Source organism: Pelophylax lessonae (assembly GCF_965119305.1).
Source record: "Pelophylax lessonae genome assembly, chromosome: 3".
Taxonomy (NCBI): domain Eukaryota; kingdom Metazoa; phylum Chordata; class Amphibia; order Anura; family Ranidae; genus Pelophylax; species Pelophylax lessonae.
Window position 1 is genome coordinate 31,492,484 of NC_138770.1, and position 20,302 is coordinate 31,512,785.

The 20,302-nt window shown below is 43.0% G+C and overlaps 3 protein-coding genes and 1 pseudogene across 4 annotated transcripts in view; 3 read left to right on the forward strand and 1 right to left on the reverse strand.

Annotated features, from left to right (window-relative positions):
- LOC309549900 (uncharacterized protein) overlaps positions 1–6,339 on the reverse strand; it is a gene marked incomplete at its 5' end in the record, with an annotated part of 101,551 nt that extends 95,212 nt beyond the window's left edge. Inside the window, 1 exon segment of the mRNA XM_082250391.1 lies at positions 6,333–6,339. Within this exon segment, the coding sequence (XP_082106517.1) occupies positions 6,333–6,339 (7 nt within the window).
- The window catches only part of LOC309550268 (uncharacterized protein), a gene marked incomplete at both ends in the record, with an annotated part of 461,917 nt that overhangs the window by 434,068 nt on the left and 7,547 nt on the right, over positions 1–20,302 (forward strand). The window lies entirely within an intron of this gene.
- LOC309549901 (uncharacterized protein) lies at positions 6,338–7,904 on the forward strand (the record flags this gene model as incomplete). Its single annotated transcript, XM_082250392.1, has 3 exons — positions 6,338–6,362; positions 7,194–7,291; positions 7,698–7,904. 3 exons carry the CDS (start codon positions 6,338–6,340, stop codon positions 7,899–7,901), a joined length of 327 nt encoding a protein of 108 aa, XP_082106518.1. The 3' UTR covers positions 7,902–7,904.
- LOC309549902 lies at positions 9,933–14,912 on the forward strand (annotated as a pseudogene). The gene is made up of 3 exons: positions 9,933–9,957; positions 14,175–14,666; positions 14,742–14,912. The product of its transcript is annotated as an uncharacterized misc_RNA (transcript).

Genomic DNA, 20,302 nt, shown 5'->3' on the forward strand with positions numbered 1-20,302 from the left:
AGATATATTAATCATCAACTGATCCCCTTGAAGGGGTTAATCTACTTATTACCTCCTCTGCCGCCAGATCCTGCAGTGTCTCCCTCTACTTTCTATGGAACGTCCTCTTTACCTAACATCACTTCCTGTCTGTATTCCATAGAGACTTCCTGTCTGGGTAGAAGTGATATCTTCACCTTGTGGAGCTCAGAGGAACTGCAGCCCTGAGAACCGTCTGGTAGTGTGAACACGGCCTTGTGCTGTGTGTGTATGTACTGTATATCCTTCCCCTTTCTCTCCTCCCTGAGTGTGTATGAAGAGGCGGAGCTCCTGCTGGAACAGCGGTCGGAGGAGGAAGCCGAGTCTAGGAAGGAGACTGACAGAAAGCGCAGCAGACTTGCAGGAGTGAGCGAGGAGGATCCAGTTCCTTTGCCATCGGAGGTGAGGAGAGTGTGAAGGATGTTTGTGTCTCTGAGCTGAAAAGCTGGGAGTCATATTGCTCTGGTGAGTGGGGAAGCACTACTAAGGGGGCGCCCTCACCATCACGTGTGTAAGAGGTGGAAGAAGGCGTGGCTACACTACAGCTGGCACAGTTTGGAGCACGGAGCACTTTCACACCTTATCAACTTTTCATTCATTTGTGGACTTTTTTTAAACAAAATCAGTTAATTGAAGTAGATGCAAAGTGGAAGCAGTGGACTTGCAGAGAACATTATATTGAATACAAAATATTGCATGATTACATGAATTTACACAGATTATTATTTTATTTATTATAGCAGCAAATATTATAAGAATAAAGAAGTAGGTGCAAAGTGTAAGCTGTGGATCTGCAGGGAACAGCATCTTGAGCACAAACACTTTATATTGTATATGAATTTGCACATGATTCAGTTTACCTAATTTATTCATAAACACCATAAGATCAATGAAGTAGGCGTAAAGTGGAAGCAGTAGATCTGCAGAGAATATTATTTGGAGCCCCTAGCACTTTATATATGAATGTATCCACATATTTTAGTGTATTTGTGATAATTTCTGTGCACACACAATAGGACAGCGCTGTGACACATAATGCTCTTCTAGGTGATAAAGGGAATACTTACCTTTGTTACAGCAGCAGTCCGGTAGAAGTTATTTTTGTAGGTATTTGAGTTGTTACACATAGCGCGGGTATTTCCATTTATATTGGTGACATAATTGACCAAATCGGGGGATCAGGAGCCATTTCCACCCTTTACTCTCGGCTGGGGTTCTTTGTATCCATATAACAGATGTTCTACATGACTAAATCTGCAATCAATTTTACTGCCAAATCAAAGGTGCCAAAATGTCCCCCCCCCCCCCCGAGCAGTAATATATTTCTCTCCCCCTTGGTGGGAGTGGAGATGACCCCATCTATAAGGATATACAGTACCATACACACACAGCACAAGGCCGTGTTCACACTACCAGACGTTTCTCAGAGCTGCAGTTCCTCTGATCTCCACAAGGTGGTGATCTCACTTCTACCCAGACAGGAAGTCTCTATGGAATACAGACAGGAAGTGATGTCAAGTACACACAGGAAGTTCCGGGTGAGAGGTGAGTTGGGAGAAAGTAGAGAGAAGAAATCGCTGGAAGAGGACGAGGCTGAAGTTGGTTTCTTATTCGTCCAGTTTCTTATTCACTGAAGTTGGTTTCTTATTCGGCAGTTTCTTATACATTACTATGACAAATTAACCTTTTTTCCTCTTATTCCTCTGCAGTAAATCTGTTTTTTTCTACATAAATGTTAAATATTATTTGTGAACAATCAGATTAATAAAAAAAAATCTAGATTATTTGTTGTTTTTACTGAAAAAAACGATAATGAAAAATGGATGAAAAAATATGCATTTTGAATAAGTAACTGAAGAATTTAAGGGGTTAAATGCTGTTGGGCCACTGATCTAAGGGTGGAAATACAAAGAGTAAGGACCCCTCCATAATACCCAACTCTATCCAGCCTGGCCCAAACTGTGGATTGGCAAGAAAACAGGTGCCAACCTTGCCAACTATATACATTTTCCTCATTTTGAATAAGTAACTGAGGAATTTAAGGGGTTAAATGCCGTTGGGCCACTGATCTAAGGGTGGAAATATAAAGAGTAAGGACCCCTTCATAATACCCAACTGTATCCAGCCTGGCCCAAACTGTGGATTGGCAAGAAAACAGGTGCCAACCTTGCCAACTATATACATTTTCAGCATTTTGAATAAGTAACTGAGGAATTTAAGGGGTTAAATGCCATTGGGCCACTGATCTAAGGGTGGAAATACAAAGAGTAAGGACCCCTCCATAATACCCAACTAAATCCAGCCTGGCCCAAACTGTGGATTGGCAAGAAAACAGGTGCCAACCTTGCCAACAATATACATTGTCAGCATTTTGAATAAGTGGTGATTTTAAGGGGTTAAATGCTGTTGGGCCACTAATCTAAGGGTGGAAATATAAAGAGTAAGGGCCCCTCCATTATAACCAACTGTACCAGCCTGGCCCAAACTGTGGATTGACAAGAAAACAGGTGCCAACCTTGCCAACTATATACATTTTCCTCATTTTGAATAAGTAACTGAGGAATTTAAGGGGTTAAATGCCGTTGGGCCACTGATCTAAGGGTGGAAATATAAAGAGTAAGGACCCCTTCATAATACCCAACTGTATCCAGCCTGGCCCAAACTGTGGATTGGCAGGAAAACAGGTGCCAACCTTGCCAACTATATACATTGTCAGCATTTTGAATAAGTAACTGGTGATTTTAAGGGGTTAAATGCTGTTGGGCCACTAATATAAGGGTGGAAATATAAAAAGTAAGGGCCCCTCCATTATAACCAACTGTACCCAGCCTGGCCCAAACTGTGAATTGGCAAGAAAACAGGTGCCAACCTTGCCAACTATATACATTTTCAGCATTTTGAATAAGTAACTGAGGAATTTAAGGGGTTAAATGCCGTTGGGCCACTGATCTAAGGGTGGAAATATAAAGAGTAAGGACCCCTCCATAATACCCAACTGTATCCAGCCTGGCCCAAACTATGGATTGGCAGGAAAACAGGTGCCAACCTTGCCAACTATATACATTTTCAGTATTTGAATAAGTAACTGGTGATTTTAAGGGGTTAAATGCTGTTGGGCCACTAATCTAAGGGTGGAAATATAAAGAGTAAGGGCCCCTCCATTATAACCAACTGCACCCAGCCTGGCCCAAACTGTGGATTGGCAGGAAAACAGGTTCCAACCATCTACATTTTCAGCATTTTGAATAAGTAACTGGTGATTTTAAGGGGTTAAATGCTGTTGGGCCACTAATATAAGGGTGGAAATATAAAGAGTAAGGGCCCCTCCATTATAACCAACTGCACCCAGCCTGGCCCAAACTGTGGATTGGCAAGAAAACAGGTGCCAACCTTGCCAACTTTATACATTTTCATCATTTTGAATAAGTAACTGAGGAATTTAAGGGGTTAAACGCCGTTGGGCCACTGATCTAAGGGTGGAAATATAAAGAATAAGAACCCCTCCATAATACCCAACTGTATCCAGCCTGGCCCAAACTGTGGATTGGCAAGAAAACAGGTGCCAACCTTGCCAACTATATACATTTTCCTCATTTTGAATATTTAAGGAATTTAAGGGATTAAACGCAGTTGGCCCACTAATCTAAGGGAGGGAATGGGCATAATGGAGGGGTTCTTACTCTTTATATTTCCACCCTTAGATTAGTGGGCTAACGGGGTTTAACCCTTTAAATTCCTTAATTATTTAAAATGCTGAAAATGTATATAGTTGGCAAGATTGGCACCTGTTTTCTTACCAATCCACAGTTTGGGCCAGGCTGGATACAGTTGGGTATTATGGAGGGGTTCTTACTCTTTATATTTCCACCCTTATATCAGTGGCCCAACAGCGTTTAACCCCTTAAAATCACCAGTTACTTATTCAAAATGCTGAAAATGTATATAGTTGGCAAGGTTGGCACCTGTTTTCTTACCAATCCACAGTTTGGGCCAGGCTGGATACAGTTGGGTATTATGGAGGGGCCCTTACTCTTTATATTTCCACCCTTATATCAGTGGCCCAACAGCGTTTAACCCCTTAAAATCACCAGTTACTTATTCAAAATGCTGAAAATGTATATAGTTGGCAAGGTTGGCACCTGTTTTCTTACCAATCCACAGTTTGGGCCAGGCTGGATACAGTTGGGTATTATGGAGGGGCCCTTACTCTTTGTATTTCCACCCTTAGATCAGTGGCCCAACGGCATTTAACCCCTTAAATTCCTCAGTTACTTATTCAAAATGAGGAAAATGTATATAGTTGGCAAGGTTGGCACCTGTTTTCTTGCCAATCCACAGTTTGGGCCAGGCTGGATACAGTTGGGTATTATGGAGGGGTTCTTATTCTTTATATTTCCACCCTTAGATTAGTGGCCCAACAGCGTTTAACCCCTTAAAATCACCAGTTACTTATTCAAAATGCTGAAAATGTATATAGTTGGCAAGGTTGGCACCTGTTTTCCTGCCAATCCACAGTTTGGGCCAGGCTGAATTCAGTTGGGTATTATGGAGGGGTCCTTACTCTTTGTATTTCCACCCTTAGATCAGTGGCCCAACGGCATTTAACCCCTTAAATTCCTCAGTTACTTATTCAAAATGAGGAAAATGTATATAGTTGGCAAGGTTGGCACCTGTTTTCTTGCCAATCCACAGTTTGGGCCAGGCTGGATACAGTTGGGTATTATGGAGGGGTTCTTATTCTTTATATTTCCACCCTTAGATTAGTGGCCCAACAGCGTTTAACCCCTTAAAATCACCAGTTACTTATTCAAAATGCTGAAAATGTATATAGTTGGCAAGGTTGGCACCTGTTTTCCTGCCAATCCACAGTTTGGGCCAGGCTGAATTCAGTTGGGTATTATGGAGGGGTCCTTACTCTTTGTATTTCCACCCTTAGATTAGTGGCCCAACGGCATTTAACCCCTTAAATTCCTCAGTTTTTTATTAAAAATGCAGAAAATGTATATAGTTGGCAAGGTTGGCACCTGTTTTCTTGCCAATCCACAGTTTGGGCCAGGCTGGATAGAGTTGGGTATTGTGGAGGGGTCCTTACTCTTTATATTCCCTCCCTTAGATTAGTGGCCCAACAACGTTTAACCCCTTAAATTCCTCAGTTACTTATTCAAAATGATGAAAATGTATATAGTTGGTAAGGTTGGCACCTGTTTTCTTGCCAATCCACAGTTTGGGCCAGGCTGGGTACAGTTGGGTATTATGGAGGGGCCCTTACTCTTTGTATTTCCACCATTAGATCAGTGGCCCAACAGCATTTAACCCCTTAAATTCTTCAGTTACTTATTCAAAATGCATATTTTTTCATCCATTTTTCACTATCGTTTTTTTCAGTAAAAACAACAAATAATCTAGATTTTTTTTTATTAATCTGATTGTTCACAAATAATATTTAACATTTATGTAGAAAAAAACAGATTTACTGCAGAGGAATAAGAGGAAAAAAGGTTAATTTGTCATAGTAATGTATAAGAAACTGCCGAATAAGAAACCAACTTCAGTGAATAAGAAACTGGACGAATAAGAAACCAACTTCAGCCTCGTTGGAAGAGGCAGCAAAGGAGGTAATAAGATCTTATTTTCTATTTACACCCAGTAACCCCCCGTCATGTCCGTCCTCTTCCTCCATAGTCACTGTGACGTCTTTTATCTCCAGCAGATGATGATACACACATATATAGTGTGGAAACCTAGATTAACCTCTTCAGGGGGATCAGTTGATGATTAATATATCTTCCTTCCAAATTCGGCCATACATGGTTCAGTTTTATCGTTCAGCCAGCAGAATGAGTAAAAATAGCTACACTCATTCTCCATCCACACATTGGAGGGGGATGGGAGAATCCTTCCCGCTGCACTATTGTATTCTGACAATGAGGGGCGCTCCTCCGCTCTCAGAATACACAGATCAGTGATGAAGCTATTGGCTGCAGCCGCTGATGGAGTGACTTTTATCCGGCAGTAACCACACATGGATGGAAATGTGACCGATCCCTGCTGAACCAGCTGAATTTCCATGTATCTATGGTCACCTCCCCTCCCCCTCATCTCCTTCATTATGTAAGTCATGCTGAGATAATCTCCCATTGGCTGAGCAATATTCTCATTTGTCTCTGAGCTCCTTCTTGCTATTCCTCGTCCTGCCTGTTGTTTCCTTGGATTGATTTTCTGTGTAGTGACCCCGGCTTCATCTCTTGGATGCGCTCGTCTGTTTCTTGTCCTGACCTTTATCCTGATTCCTGGATCTCCTCCTCATCTCACACCCAACATGGAGAATGTAACTTGTGATCCAGGTGGCCAAATTTTATGAATATCTCGGACCCCAAGGATCATAGAAAACACTAAATTGTCCAGATTAAATATTTTCTCACTGGGACCATAGTGCTTAAATAAATATTGACCTTCATATTACCTCCTGATATCCTCATCCTATTATTGTACAACCAATACCAATCCAGATAATTCTCTGTTATCATTATTATCTGTCTACAGGGAAACCTTCATAGATGATGGCACCAATGAGGATGGAGGAGGACCGGAGTCACATGACTGAGAAGATACTAAACCTCACCCTGGAGATCATCTACCTGCTGACCGGAGAGGTGAGGAGGATTCTGGGAGGTCACATGACATCACTCTTATCTCTATTAATAAAACACAGACCTGACCGGAGAGGTGAGGAGGATTCTGGGATTCTAACATGATATTTCTATTGCTTCCTCAATACAGAGATTTCCTCTTCTGAAGTCAGGTGATCATATGACCATCACAGTGCCTCCATGTGACTCCCTAAAACCTGAGAGACACAACATGCAGAAGATTCTAGAAGTCACCAAGAAGATGATGGAGCTGCTGACAGGAGAGGTGAGCGGTGCTGGGAATTCTGGGACATTATCCAGTAACAGACAAGGGATGTGTCTGGATGGTGACTGTATCATTGTGTGTGTCAGGTTCCTATAAGATGTAAGGACGTCATGATGGAGAATCAGCCGCCCCTCACATCACCGGGTAAGAGGAGACTTTATTGTAAAGGAGAGAGCAGTACGGAGGCTCCACCTAGATCCCCCATCATCTGATAAACACATAGAAACAATGTATTCAGTCAGTGTGTGTGTTTCCTACAGATGGATCCAGTAATGGGAACCCACCAGAGAGATGTCCCTGTCCTCTGTATTCCCGGGATTCCACACAGGAAGGTCACACCATCCCCCACCATCATCAGGTAGGTGAGGAACAATTGTTAGTAGTTATAATCTATACACAGCATGTTTGTTACAATGAATGTTTTATTATACATTCAGATTGGAATCCTCGGGGATGATAATATTGATGTTAAAGAAGAGTATAAAGAGGAGGATGAGGAGTATGGAGTGATGGAGGAATTTTCAGAAGGACACAAGGATATGATGGAGCCACCTAATACCAGGAACCCACCAGAGAGATGTCCCCGTCCTCTGTATTCCCGGGATTCCACACAGGAAGGTCACACCATCCCTCACTGTTACAAGGTTGGTGAGACAGAGATTATAAAACACAGACTCATGGAGACAATGTGTGGATTTTTATGTGATGTCACAATAATAAATCTTATATTTTACAGATGATATTCTTTCATTTTCTTGATTTAGAGTGGAGATCCAATCGATATAGAATTTGAGGTTAAAGCAGAAGAAGAAGAGAGGTATGTGAGGGATGATCAGCAGTCTATGGAGGAGGATGGAATAACGGGGACATTTATAGAGGAGGACACTCCTACAGAGATCAGCACAGGTGGGTCATTAACACTAAATACATTCCTCCACCCATACTGCTCACTGATTGGTCCAGAGTAGGGCGGGACTGGGTGATATCAGCCTGTAATACCCTGGTCACTTTCCTGAGCTGTGTTCCCCGTCCTGTATTCCTGTATTTCTCTCGGATAATCTTCCTTCTCTGTGCTGCAGACACAATTTATGTCTCTAGACTGGATTTATGGAGATTCTGGGGTTCAGCTGGCAGCAAAATCTTGGCTTTCCCTATAGGTGTTACTAGACTTAGGCACCTGGGAAATGTGATGTGGGTCTTCTGCCCCATACCCGGGTCTAGCAAGATCTCTGCCGGGGTTACTTGTTCTGTTATTTGCTGGCTGTGCTGGATGGAGGGATATACATAGTTAAATAGTTTGTGAGGTTGAAAAAAGACATCAGTCCATCCAGTTCAACCTATGATGTGTGTGTGTGTTTGCTGTTAACCATACACTGTACACCCCTGTATGTTGTGGTCTTTAAGGTGCCCATCTAATAGTTTTTTGAAACTATCAATGCTCCCTGCTGACACCACTGCTTGTGGAAGAGAATTCCACATCCTTACCGCTCTTACAGTAAAGAACCCCCTATGTACTTTAAGGTTAAACCGTTTTTCCTCTAGTTTTAGTGAGTGGCCACGTGTCTTATTGTATCTCCTTTCTCTGAATAGTTTGTTCCTTATGCTAGGGTCGCCAGTACAATATTTTTACATTGATATCATATCCCCCCTCAGTCGTCTCTTCTCTAGAGAGAATAAGTTCAGTGCTTGTAGTCTTTCCTCATAGCTGATGTCCTCCATTCCCCTAATTATTTTTGTTGCCCTTCTCTGGACTTTCTCCAGTTCCAGCACATCCTTTCTGAGGACCGGTGCCCAGAACTGGACAGCATACTCCAGATGTGGCCGGACCAGAGTCTTGTAGAGTGGGAGAATAATCTCTTTATTTCTGGAGTGAATCACCTTTTTTTATACATGCTAGTATTCTGCTGGCTTTGCTTGCAGCGGCTTGGCATTGCATGCCACTGCCAAGCCTGTTGTCTACCAGTACCCCCAGGTCCCTTTCCATCCTAGACTCACCCAGAGGTTCCCCCCCTAGTGAGTAGCTTGCTTTCTGGTTTTTGGCCCCCAAGTGCATTACTTTACATTTTTCAACATTAAATCTCATCTGCCATGTAGTTGCCCACCCCATTATTTTGTTCAGGTCCACTTGTAAGATTTCCACATCCGGCATAGAAGATATTGGCCTGGTTAGTTTAGTATCATCCGCAAATATTGAGATTGTACTCAATATCCCCTCCTCTAGATCATTTATGAATAAATTAAACAGGATTGGTCCCAGGACAGAACCTTGGGGGACTCCACTTTCCCTGGAGCCAGTTCTCTATCCAGGTACTCACCTTATGGTCCATACCTACCTTCCTTCGTTTGTACAGTAAGCGTTTGTGGGGAACGGTGTCAAAGGCCTTTGCAAAGTCCAGATACACCACATCCACAGGCTTACCTTTATCCAGATACACCACATCCACAGACCTTCCTTTATCCAGATACACCACATCCACAGGCCTTCCTTTATCCAGATACACCACATCCACAGGCCTTCCTTTATCCAGAGACACCACATCCACAGACCTTCCTTTATCCAGATACACCACATCCACAGGCCTTCCTTTATCCAGATACACCACATCCACAGACCTTCCTTTATCCAGATACACCACATCCACAGCTGCCTTGATTTTGTCTTTACATTTCTTATAACACTCTTTGTAATGTTGGAATGCTCCCAATGACCCCTCACCCTTGTATTTTTTGAAGGCCTTTTCTTTAGTATTAATATGCATTTTTATGTTGGAGTTTAGCCACCCAGGGTTTAGTTTTGCTCTTTTAAATGTATTCTCTTTTGGAATGCACTGGCCAATGCCTTTGTTTAGTAGGCTCTTGAAGCACTCCCATTTTTCCTCCGTGTTCTTTGTTCCCAGGGTTCTATCCCATATAACTAGATAAAAAAATATAAGGAGTATATTCCCCACGCCAAGGATAGATATTAAATGAATTAAACCAATAAATAAGTGTAAATTGAAATGAATAATGCAGCAGCAGCTATAGGTATTAAACAGAAATGGATGGGATTAGCTTAAGGGTCAAAGAAAAGCTAACTACAGCGCTTGCTGATTAAAATAAATGATAACAAGTATATGACTCAATAATTATGGTAGTGACTTGAATAAATAAATATCATACAATATAATAGATGTAGCAATAATGTAGCAAACAGAAATATATAAAAAACAATTTGTGACTGTTAATATATATAAAAGTCCAATATATATAAAGTGACTTGGTGCTCAAGAAAATCAGAAAAGTCCTTAGTGAATATATGGTTCAATGTAATTTCAGGTGCAATTGCTCAAACGTGAATGTCCTTATTATTCTGTGACATCAATCCGTTTTGCCGTGATTTGTGGGTAGATAAAATCAGAACCAGTGGGTCCTATGTGCTTTACAGCACTAGGACCTTTTGTGCTTAAGTGCCCCCCTGGGCTGGGATGGATTCCCCCTTTTTTTCCTCCTATGAGCTGGTCTGGATTGTAAACTGACTCCTCACACCATGGTATTTTGGCAATTTATAAAAGGAAACAGAAGCTCCATATAGTGCAGTATGATCAAAACAAGTTTATTACCCAATAAAATGGGTTAAAAGGCAAAGAATTGTATAAAAAGACAATCCATGGTGGTCAGTGGTCGGCTGGTGCGGGCTGCGCTTCCTCTCTGCAGAGTGGCGAGCGGTGCTTCCGGCTTGCGTTCCAACTGACTGACGTAATGACGCTATGCGTCCAAACTGATGCGTTTCGTCACTTCCGGTATAACCTCTAAAACCATTTGAACCGTTCCACCTGCTGACGTCTTACATTCAACTGGGGCTACCATCGTATACGTTAATGGCAAAAGATTATTGAATATTGTGGACAAAGTCCACCCAAAGTACCTGTATCCTAATTCCCCATCCTATAACTGTAGAGCTAAAATATATTATAATATAATAAAATGCAGATACAGTATTGTGCTTTTCTCCGTTTTTGTTTAGGTCCTGCCATTGACCATAGGTCAGTGGTTCCTTAGAGACATTTTGTTTTAATATTGAGGTGGATGAGGACAGAGGGTTGGTCAGTGTACCGGACGGTCCCACCCACCACCCATAGGAGGTGGGAGGAACCGGTTCAATTGATGCTAGTATTTATTTGGGGCTGCTGTTGATATGACCAGCTCTGATGAAGGGAGCTTGACTCCCAAAACGCGTTAGCGGTTCTATCCACAAGGACATGTTCCATTCCATGTGTGGTGGATTCTTGTTATGCATTTTTTATCATTCTTCTTGTCTGTGAGTATGCATTTGGCATTTTATTAAAATATTTTAAATGGTGACCACGGGTAATGCACTAGGTGTTTGCGCCTCCTTTTTCTTTTCTTTTCTATACTGGTATGGACCGGGTAATGCATTAGGATATATACTGGTATGGACTGGGGAATGTGCTAGGATCTATACTGGTATGGACTGGGTAATGCGATAGGATCTATACTGGTATGAACTGGATAATGTGTTAGGATCTATACTGATATGGACTGAATAATGTGCTAGGATCTATACTGGTATGGACTGGGTAATGCGATAAGATCTATACTGGTATGGACTGGATAATGTGTTAGGATCTATACTGGTATGGACTGGGTAATGTGTTAGGATCTATACTGGTATGGACTGGGTAATGTGTTAGGATCTCTACTTGTATGGACTGGGTAATGCGATAGGATCTATACTGGTATGGACTGGGTAATGTGTTAGGATCTCTACTTGTATGGACTGGGTAATGCGATAGGATCTATATTGCTATGGACTGGGTAATGTGTTAGGATCTATACTGGTATGGACTGGGTAATGTGTTAGGATCTATACTGGTATGGACTGGGTAATGCAATAGGATCTATACTGGTATGGACTGGGTAATGTGTTAGGATCTTTACTGGTATGGACTGGGTAATGTGTTAGGATCTATACTGGTATGGACTGGGTAATGTGTTAGGATCTATACTGGTATGGACTGGGTAATGTGTTAGGATCTTTACTGGTATGGACTGGGTAATGTGTTAGGATCTATACTGGTATGGACTGGGTAATGTGTTAGGATCTATACTGATATGGACTGAATAATGTGCTAGGATCTATACTGGTATGGACTGGGTAATGCGATAAGATCTATACTGGTATGGACTGGATAATGTGTTAGGATCTATACTGGTATGGACTGGGTAATGTGTTAGGATCTATACTGGTATGGACTGGGTAATGTGTTAGGATCTCTACTTGTATGGACTGGGTAATGCGATAGGATCTATACTGGTATGGACTGGGTAATGTGTTAGGATCTCTACTTGTATGGACTGGGTAATGCGATAGGATCTATACTGGTATGGACTGGGTAATGTGTTAGGATCTCTACTTGTATGGACTGGGTAATGCGATAGGATCTATATTGCTATGGACTGGGTAATGTGTTAGGATCTATACTGGTATGGACTGGGTAATGTGTTAGGATCTATACTGGTATGGACTGGGTAATGCAATAGGATCTATACTGGTATGGACTGGGTAATGTGTTAGGATCTTTACTGGTATGGACTGGGTAATGTGTTAGGATCTATACTGGTATGGACTGGGTAATGTGTTAGGATCTATACTGGTATGGACTGGGTAATGCAATAGGATCTATACTGGTATGGACTGGGTAATGTGTTAGGATCTTTACTGGTATGGACTGGGTAATGTGTTAGGATCTATACTGGTATGGACTGGGTAATGTGTTAGGATCTATACTGGTATGGACTGGGTAATGTGTTAGGATCTTTACTGGTATGGACTGGGTAATGTGTTAGGATCTATACTGGTATGGACTGGGTAATGCAATAGGATCTATACTGGTATGGACTGGGTAATGTGTTAGGATCTTTACTGGTATGGACTGGGTAATGTGTTAGGATCTATACTGGTATGGACTGGGTAATGTGTTAGGATCTATACTGGTATGGACTGGGTAATGCGATAGGGTCTATACTGGTATGGACTGGGTAATGCCATAGGATCTATACTGGTATGGACTGGGTAATCCATTAGGATCTATACTGATATGGACTGGGTAATGTTCTCCATGGCTTCTCCAGACCCTTTCACGTCTGTCACATGTGCTCAGGGTGAACCTGCTCTCATCTGTGAAAAGCACAGGGTGCCAGTGGTGAAGCTGCCAATTCTGGTGTTCAACGGCAAATGCCAATCGAGCTCCACAGTGCCGGTCAGTGAGCACAGCGCCCACTAGAGGACGTCGGCCCTCAGGCCACCCTCATGAAGTCTGTTTCTGATTGTTTGGTCAGAGACATTCACACCAGTGTCCTGCTGGAAGTCATTTTGTAGGGCTCTGGCAGTGCTCATCCTGGTCCTCCTTGCACAAAGGAGCAGATACCGGTCCTGCTGATGGGTTAAGGACCTTCTATGGCCCTTCCAGCTCTCCTAGAGTAACTGCCTGTCTCCTGGAATCTCCTCCATGCTCCTGAGACTGTGCTGGGAGACACAGCAAACCTTCTGGCAATGGGAGGTATTGATGTGCCATCCTGGAGGAGTTGGACTGCCTGTGCCACCTCTATAGGGTCCAGGTATGGCCTAATGCTACCAGTAGTGACACTGACCCCAGCCAAATGCAAAACTAGTGACAAACACTCAGAAAAGATGAGTAGGGAAAATGTCAGTGGCCTCCACCTGTAAAACCATTCCTGTTTTGGAGGTCGTCTCATTGTTGCCCATCTAGTGCACCTGTTGGTAACAACCCCCTCTGCTACTTGACTGAGCAGATGAATATCCCAGGAGTTTCCTTGACTTGGTGCTATACTCTGATTATAAAGTGTTGAGCAGTGTATATGAGTGTGGAAAACTCTTGGTAATTTTTCTTGTCTTCTGACAGACGGACTCTGTGGTGGGAATAGAAGGACATCGGAGGAAGATGTGACTACAGAAGATAATGACATGGCATCTTCTCCAGAAGTAAATCCCGTTCCTCATAATATACATGACAGACCTCACCATTGGAGGAGATCATTGGAATCTCCTGATACTTCACATAGTCCTCTAATATCTGACAGTGCCGACGGGTGCGGGAAACCATCTCATCTCAGCCAATCTTCTTTATACCATACAGGAGAGAATTCATTGTCATGTTCAGAGTGCGGGAAATGTTTTAATCATGAAGTAAGCCTAAATAACCATCAAATAATACACACAGGGGAGCGACCTTTTTCATGTTCTGAGTGCGGGAAATGTTTTAATCAAAAAGGACACCTTCTTCAGCACCAGAGAACTCACACAGGTGAGCTTCCCTATTCATGTTCAGAGTGCGGGAAATGTTTTAAACACAAAAAAAGCCTACTTGGCCATCAGAGAATACACACAGGTGACCTTCCCTATTCATATTCAGAGTACGGGAAATGTTTTAGTCGTAAAGGAAACCTTCTTAGCCATCAGAAAATACACACAGGGGAGCATCCCTATTCATGTTCAGAGTGTGGGAAATGTTTTAATCATAAAGGAAACCTTCTTAAACATCAGAGAATACATACAGGTGAGCGTTCCTATTCATGTTCAGAGTGTGGGAAATGTTTTACTCATGAAGTAAGCCTTCTTAGCCATCAAAAGAATACATGCTGTTGAATGTCCCTATTCATGTGCCAGGTGTGGGAAATGTATTAGTCACAAAAGAAACCTTCTTAGCCATCAGAAAATGCACAGGGGTGAGCTTCACTATTCATGTTCAGTGTGTGGGAAATGTTTTAATAATAAAGGAAGCCTTTAGAGAATACATACATGTGAGCCTCCATATTCATGTTCAGAGTGCGGGAAATGTTTTGCGTTCAAATGTTTACTTGTTAGACACCGAAAAGTTCATACAGGCGAGCGTCTCTAATCTTGTGCAGAGTGCGGGAAATGTTTAACTAAGAAAGAACACCTACTTACACACAGGTGAGCGCCCTTTTAATGTTACGAGTGCGGGAAATGTTTTTTTTAAACAAAGGTTTATTTCTTAGAAACCAGAAAGTTCCTACGGACGAGCGTCCTATTTCATGTTCAGACTGCGGGAAAGTTTAAAAATAAAGGAAATATAATGAAACATCAGAGTACACCCCCTGCTGGTACTACGGGAAATGGACGCTGGATTGTAACGGGTGGAACTGTTTAGTCCATAAACAAATGTGGAACCACCACAGTCCACTCGGGTTGGTTTACACCCGCATCGCCCTCTGACCCGCTGTGGGGTTGGCAGGCAGCTGGGAGCCCTTCTGTTAACCCTGTAAAGCCCACGCCAGTACGCTGCAACTGTATGCATCGGGGCTGTTGCGGCACAACCCCATTCAGTTGAATAGCATTGCCCAATGTGACCGGGGGGTGCGAGGTTTGCAGCAGACGCAAATTGCAGTGCCATGTGTACCGCCCCATCCGGCTGCCATTTAAGCTTAAGGGGGGTGGTAAAATCATGACTCAACTGTCTACCTTTACCGATCCCTCCTCACATGAGGCAACAGGCGGGAAACCATGACAATACATGGGGCAACAAGTGAGCAATTAAGACAAAACATGGGGCAACAGGTGGGCAATCCGCACAATACATGGGATAATAAGTGGGCAATCCTGACAATATATGGGGCATAAAACCAATGAAAATGGTCGCACTCCAACAGGTTATAGCGATGATATTTATTGCAGACAGTCAATACGGGATACAGAAAGGTGGACGCGTTTCACACGTAATATCGTGCTTGTTCACCACGGTGTGCGCACCTGTTGGTAATACATGGGGGCAACAAGTGGGCATTCATGACAATACATGGGGCAGCAGACAAACAATTCTGACAATACATTCTTTTTGTGTTCTACTTATAAATATGTATATAGATCTAACCTACTGGATGGAAAAAGATCACTGTAACATGCATTAACCCACAGCAGCCAATCAGGATTTATCTTTCACTGGTGAACCTTCTTAGAAGGGGGGTGAGTTGAGACCTTGCATTGATTATAGGGTCCTCAATCGCATCACGGTCAAGAATGCATACCTGATGATTGGTTGCTTAATTTTTTTGGTCCTTTAGATTCATTGAAGTAGCCGGCTTTTTATTGGTCCAACCAATGTATGATTATTAATACATTTGACACATTTGTTAATTCTATTATAAAAGATTTAATCTTTATTTTATTCATATCATTACTGTGTGGTAATCGCTTATTCTGATCTTGTCCAATAAAAACGCTTCGTACAATATTCTGTGCCGAGTCTTCTTTTTTACCAATGATTAGATGATCGGTGATTGGAATGTGATCAGTTCATAGAGAGTCATCCATTGGGGTTTTATTAGTGAGATGGAGAGTGGAGAAGGCACCACATTGACAGCCATTGGAGGTCCTTTCTAAAGCCCTAAACTTTTTGACAACCTGTCTATGACATTAGTCTTCCAAACTCTATCTCACTGAGCTAAGGCCAGAAGAGTTCCAGGAGTTCTTCTCTGTCCACAGTTCCCAAACCAAAAGGAGACATCCACCACATCTTCAATCTTAAGGCCCTAAATGTCCTCAGCTGGGCCCAGGAGTTCCGCATGTAATCCACCAGATCATAGCCTCTCTCTTTATCAGGGAGACTTTTTTCTTTGACTGCCCCACATACATGTACTGCGGTAGGGCGGCCATTCTGCGCAAAATCACGTACCTGTCCGTCATCTGCTTTTCCGGGTCTGGGGCATGCACAGGCGCCGCCGGTGCCCAATCAGCGGATCCGGTGGACACAGTGTCCGTCGGTACCCAGTAATCGTTCCTGAGAGAGGCGGGACAGTTGTCTGCCAATGTAAACAAGGCAGATCGCCATTCTGGTAGTAGGGAAGATGGAGATCCTGTGTTTCTGCTAATGGAGGAAGGAGATACTGGCGCACAGAGATTATATATATATGTAGCGCGCCCCCCACAGGGGCTGCTGAGTATGTTAGTTTCCTTCACACTCTTTTGACCCTCAGGCACCTCCAACCCGCTTGACACTATGGGTTCTGACATGGTAGTTCAGAGAAACAACAATGACACTTGAATAACAATATATCAGTTTACTGACTTAAGAAGGAAATGAACAGATATAGTTTCAACACAACAGGAAATATGAGTGTAAAGAACCAAAGTGACATTCTGAATCTTAAAGTCCCAGAATCACTGAGTGGCCCAAGACTCAGAATCTCATACACCAATAATGTCAGCTACAACTAGATATAACAATATCTAACTGAAGAAATATATGAATATAATAATGATTAAATTCCTCTTATAAATGTGTGAGAGTGACAAATCAGACGTTTGCCTCTATATTAACTGTAGATAAAACAGTTGGATCTGACTAACTCAGCTGCATGGATATATCTCAAGAGAATCTATATCAATCTTAAATATAACCTGAAAGAGTGCACTCTATCACCTATAGGGGGGCCCCTTTCCTATGAATTAAATGAGTCTCTTCCTGGGCATGGCCTTGCTAATCTTTGTCAGCAGTTGGGGCTCTAATCATTCTGTGAATGATATTTGTAATCCAAAGGGAAAAATGGGTATTTGTAATTCAGGCTCTGTCTCAAAATGAAGTCAGTATAAACCACTGTATGTGTACAGATGAGGCCTCCCGGTTCGCCAAGCACTATGAAAGATCAGGAGTGTCCCATGGCAACCGCTCCACTACATTAAAGTACTCTCTGTGTCTCTGCTGCATCACAGGCCCTTTCACTATGTCCGTGAGCTGCTGTGCTCACTACAATTAGGTGTCTCTCACCCAATCCTCTGACAGTCCTCCGCACCAAGCTGATCACCTCTCTGTAACGTCCGCCACCTCTCTAAGGTGTCTCCGCTCTCGATCAGTCACTCCTCTGTGACATCCGCCACCTCTCCAAGGTGTCTCTGCACTAGGCCACAGCCTCTACTCGCTCTGCTCTCCACAGCGATTCTCGGGCACATCCACACTGCACGCTGTCCCCGAGGCAAGAGAGCGAACATCCGACTCCGCCCCTTATTTATAGACTCTCCCATAGTCCCCCGCAGAATCCACTGGACTATATATTCCACAATCCAACACGCCACTCTTCAGGAGAACCTCAAAATAAGCAACAAACTTAAAGGAACAGTATATCAGCCTTAACTATGCTGGTAGCGATTTCTTCACTTGGCTACATCCTCCCCCCACTTGAATGTCTTTGGTCCCCAAAGATGATGGGACTCCTAAGTGGGAGACTCCATTGAGATATAAAGTACCACATAATTACAACTAACAGCAGTCTTGTGTGGAATAGCAGCTGACAACTGGTCAATAAATGCACCTTCGAACAGCTGACTATACAAATTACTAGAAAGGTCTGAGTCACTCTTACAATAGGCCAACAAGAAATCAGTGGCCAACCTAATAGTGTCAGCGGGTGGAAAAACATCATCTTCCTTGGGGCGTTACAATTTGTTCTTCAGAACTCTCTTCTAAGAGTATCATACGTCAGTCTCTTTGGCGGGTGTATCTCCCTTCGTAGCCTTAATGACACCCCATCTCTGGGTCCAGATTCACTTTCCAAACCTTGAGAGCTACAACTAGGTTGAGACTCCACACACTCCTCAGAAGGGCCCATTGACTCCTCTGTGTCTTGTGCAATTGAACTCCTGTCTTCCTCCTGAACCCTGCACGTGGCATCTTCCTGATTCCTGCATGTGGCATCCTCCTGAACTCTGCACTTAGCACCAGCATACAGGGGACACACTGACCGCCAGCATACAGGGGGCACACTGACCGCCAGCATACAGGGGCACACTGACCGCCAGCATACAGGGGCACACTGACCGCCAGCATACAGGGGGCACACTGACCACCAGCATACAGGGGGCACACTGACCGCCAGCATACAGGGGCACACTTACCACCAGCATACAGGGGCACACTGACCACCAGCATACAGGGGCACACTCACCGCCAGCATACAGGGGCACACTCACTGCCAGCATACAGGGGACACACTGACCACCAGCATACAGGGGGCACACTGACCACCAGCATACAGGGGGCACACTGACTGCCAGCATACAGGGGCACACTGACCACCAATATGCAGGGCCACTGGTTACCTGTCCACTGAGGACATAACAAATCAAGTAAAACAACTACCATGCAACTAAAAAAATCTCAAAAGCAATAAGAGAATCTTGTTAGCTGATTTCCTCATCTAACGTGCAACAATAAAAAAACAAAAAATGCAGTACTGCCCTACACTTCATCTATAATATTCTACAAATGGACTTATAATGGTAAAACCTATAAATGAATATCCTGTGCAAATCAACCAATGTATTACAATATAGTAGTGCTGGCGTCACCCTCTCTGCAGAGAGTAAGAAATATCGCAGAGCTGCAATGTGCAAATAGTGGTGAACCCCCCTCCCCCCCCATATATGTCATAATAAATAGTACAATTAATGTGCATATTTTACATTTTATTATGATTATATATCGGGGGTTTCACCACTATTTGCACATTGCAGCTCTGCAGTATTTCTTACTTTTTGCAGAGAGGGTGACACCATCACTCCTGCCCGGATTGGATTTTAATTTAGCTGCCCCCATCCCCCCTCCAAGTTTTCCCTCTATCTTATCCTCCTAACATTTGGTAGCCCTATCCCAAAAAATTCTAAAAAGTATCTTTATCTTTTTTTTTTTTCTATCTCATGGACGAAATGTGAGAAATAACATATATATCATACAATCATTCCATAAACACATCCCACATACTCTGCATAGATCATTTCAAGGAAATAGGCTTATAAAATAGTTTACCATTTGCCAAAAAAAAATATGTCCCCGGATTTCATTTTAAAAATCTGGTCACCTTACAATATGGTCCACAAGGTGGTGACCTGACTTCTCTCAGATGGAACGCACAGAGGGGAAATGATGTGAGGAACAGACAGGAAGTGATGTAAGATACTGACAGGAAGTGATGTAGTTCCACAGAGGAAGTGATGTCAGATATAAATAGGAATTTCAGAGGCGTGTCGGGAGGAAGAAGAGAGAAGACGTAGCTGGAAGTGGCAGCAGAGGAGGTAATAAGATATTATTTTCTATATATAATCTTTAATTACATAAAGAAAATGTTCTCCTTCCGTTTTTATGTCGGGGGAACAGAAAGAGAGGAACACATAACACTGAGAATCAGATTGCAGTCCCCCGGTGAAATCACATAAGTAGGATGAGCAGCAAAACTTCCTCCAGCTCTCCTGTAGCGCCCTCACCAGGCAGAGCCGAGGTACTCATAATCTATCTGGGGAAGAGGCAGAGCTCGGGGTGCCCCCGATACTCACCCCTGG